The following is a 3,044-nucleotide window of genomic DNA, read 5'->3' as shown; positions in this document are numbered from 1 at the left end:
TACTTCAAGCTTTCATATTTAAAACCAATATAGATTTAACGCTAAAAGACAGAGCAACGCTGATCATTCTTCCAAAAGGGCATAGGTCGTCACCCAACAAGTATTCTAAGACCGACTGTTGTAAGCTAAAAGCCAGACCCTGATTGGCGCCTCAGAAGCGGAGCAACATAATACGACTAACTTCACACACAACACTCCTACTACTACTACTACTACTACTTACTACACTACTACTACTACTACTACTACACTACTACTACACTACTACTACTACTACTACTACTACTACTACTACTACTACACTACTATACTACTACTACTCTACTACTACATACTACTACTACTACTACTACTATACTACTACTACTACTACTACTACTACTACTACTACTACTACTACTACTACTACTACTATTACTACTACTACTACTACTACTACACTACTACTACTTACTACTAACTACTACTACTACTACTACTACTACTACTACTACTACTACTAACTACTACTACACTACTTACTACTACTACTATACTACTACTACTACTAACTACTACTACTACTTACTACTACTATACTATACTACTACTACTACTCTACTACTACTAACTACTACTACTACTACTATTACTACTACTACATACGACTACTACTACTACTACTACTACTACTACTACTACTACTACTACTACTACTACTACTACTACTACTACTACTACTACTATTACTACTACTACTACTACTACTACTACTACTACTACTACTACTACTACTACTACTACTACTACTACTACTACTACTACTACTACTACTACTACTACTACTACTACTACTACTACTACTACAATGGCAATTGCTTGCTGTCCTTTGGATAGCACTTTGCGTCAAATCTAACAGACACGTACAGTTACAAAATCACTGCTGTGTGTACAGAGGGTCAGGAAAAAATATTGTCTTCCACCGAGATGGAATCTTAGTCCCTTCACTTGTGAATTGAATGCTCTGTCATCTGAACCACATGTTTGTTTATATATGCAGGTCGATTTGGACTATTTAAAACATGACTCATCCATTCTGTGTTGTAAAGAGATGAAAGGATTATGGTTATTCGCTCTATAGATAGTATGAAGTTGACGTCACTCAGGTCTTTGTTATTGGAGTTTTTTTTGCCATCCGCGTTAATGAGTAATTCTCACTAAACTGTAACCAGACTATAAACGTTCAAGGTAACACATAGTTTTGTGTATTGGTCCGTTATACTTCCGGATGGCAGTGCTGTGAGCTTCTAAGCCAAGCGCATACTATCTATAGTCTTTATTTTTTCATATTAAACACCAAATAGAAATCATCTCTGAACCGAGAACTCATCGTAAAATAGATGATAGTGTTTGTACTACTGTTAATACCTTGGAATAAAGTGACAACAATGTATACGATGTATCCCACATAGTAACCACAGTCTTGTCCAAACAGATTTAAAATCAACACGACAACAACGTAATACAACACATTCATGATATAGCACGTTGTAAACACGGCGGAGATGACCATTATCATTCGAAGAAGGACCATTTCTTTACTTGACGTTTGGTGCTGTTTTGAAGATTTCATCATATCTTTATCCTTCTCGTCTTTTCCATTGTCGGGCGTATTTCTGACAGAAGAATTCAAATCATATTGCCCGCCAGATGTCTTTTCAGCTGATTGGACATGGGCAGTCTCTTTTCTAAATTTCTTGGAACGCTTCACTTTCCAAAAAATGACAATGTTACATACGATGACAATAGACAAGGACAAAAGCCGTAACACAATGGTAGTCAAAAAATATACAGCAATTAACTCGGACGACACGAATTGAATTCCATACATTTTATACGTGCTATTGGATACTACGACGGATGTCCAGCCTGGCAAATTTTCAATCATATTGGGGAAATTGACCGTCAGTAATACTAAATAAAGCCCCACGATTATCGCCAGTGATCTTTTTGGTGTGAAGATAGATTTAACGCTGAAAGGCAGAACAACGCTGACCATTCTTTCAAAGGCGAAATAGGTCGTCACCCAACACGTTAACTGACTGAAATAATCTAAAGTCCGACTGATGTGTGATTCGAAATGCCATACATCGTGCTTGGCGCCGTTCAGATGACGGAGCAGCACAAATATCAGACCCAGAGAACCAAACGCACAATAACAAAAATCTGAAAACGTTAGGGCGGTCAGAGAGATGGTGGAACTGCTGGTAAAATACCCCTGGTGGCGGAATACAATGAGATTTATGATGTTTGTTGCCAGTCCAAATATACAAAATAGGAAAAAAACTCCGGTCAACAGAAATTCCACAAGGATAAACGTTTGTTCAGAAAACGGTCTGATCTTCCCACAATCATCGGATATATAATCCAGACTGTTTGAAGCATTACCAGTTTGGCTCATTGTAGTTTGGGCATTCATTTTACCAAAGCCGACAAATCTGAAACACAAGAGATCAAAAGAATATAATAATAAATCAGATTTTATCCAAGAAAATAGCAAAACATTCAACACTTAGGCTTATCGCCATTCTTTGGCGAAAAAAAAGTAAAGAAAACGGTTGCTAAGTGTGATACACATTTGATATAATTTAGAGTTTTTCGGCGTTTGCGAAGCGTTCTCTGCTTATCTCCCCTTTTCAAACTTTTATTGGTGGAAAGTTAAAGGATTTAAGATCCGTTTTGACTGTATAATGTTTTCTAAATAAGTAAATGCTTTGGAATGTATACATTGAGTGGTAACTGTTTCTAATTTGTCCTACTACTTCTAAATAAAATAAATAAATAAAAATAAAATTCACTTTATTCATCCCATAGGGGAAATTTGTCTCTGGGGTCTATTCCAAGCGAAACTGGAATAACCCAGGCCTGAACCGCAGTGCAGCGCCGCGAATTGAGCTGATGAGCAAGGTGAGTTGCTCAAGGCCTCTCTCTCTCTCTCTCCCTCTCTCTCTCTCTCTCTCTCTCTCTCTCTCTCTCTCTATATATATATATATATATATATATAT

General features: G+C 37.0%; 1 protein-coding gene across 1 annotated transcript in view; it reads right to left on the bottom strand.

Moving 5' to 3' along the window:
* Positions 1-6: 6 nt before the first annotated feature.
* LOC144961319 (uncharacterized) overlaps positions 7-3,044 on the bottom strand; it is a 10,489-nt gene continuing 7,451 nt past the window's right edge. Inside the window, exon 2 of the mRNA XM_078894556.1 lies at positions 7-2,477. Coding sequence (XP_078750682.1) covers positions 1,316-2,458 — 1,143 coding nt within the window. The 5' untranslated portion in view covers positions 2,459-2,477 and the 3' untranslated portion in view covers positions 7-1,315. The remainder of the gene's footprint in view (positions 2,478-3,044) is intronic.

This window comes from Berghia stephanieae, unplaced genomic scaffold (assembly GCF_034508935.2).
Source record: "Berghia stephanieae isolate SIO BIC M18660-M18661 unplaced genomic scaffold, UCSD_Bste_1.3 scaffold2109, whole genome shotgun sequence".
Lineage (NCBI taxonomy): Eukaryota > Metazoa > Mollusca > Gastropoda > Nudibranchia > Aeolidiidae > Berghia > Berghia stephanieae.
Note: the sequence above shows the minus strand (reverse complement) of the source record. Positions and strands in the feature narration are given on the sequence as shown.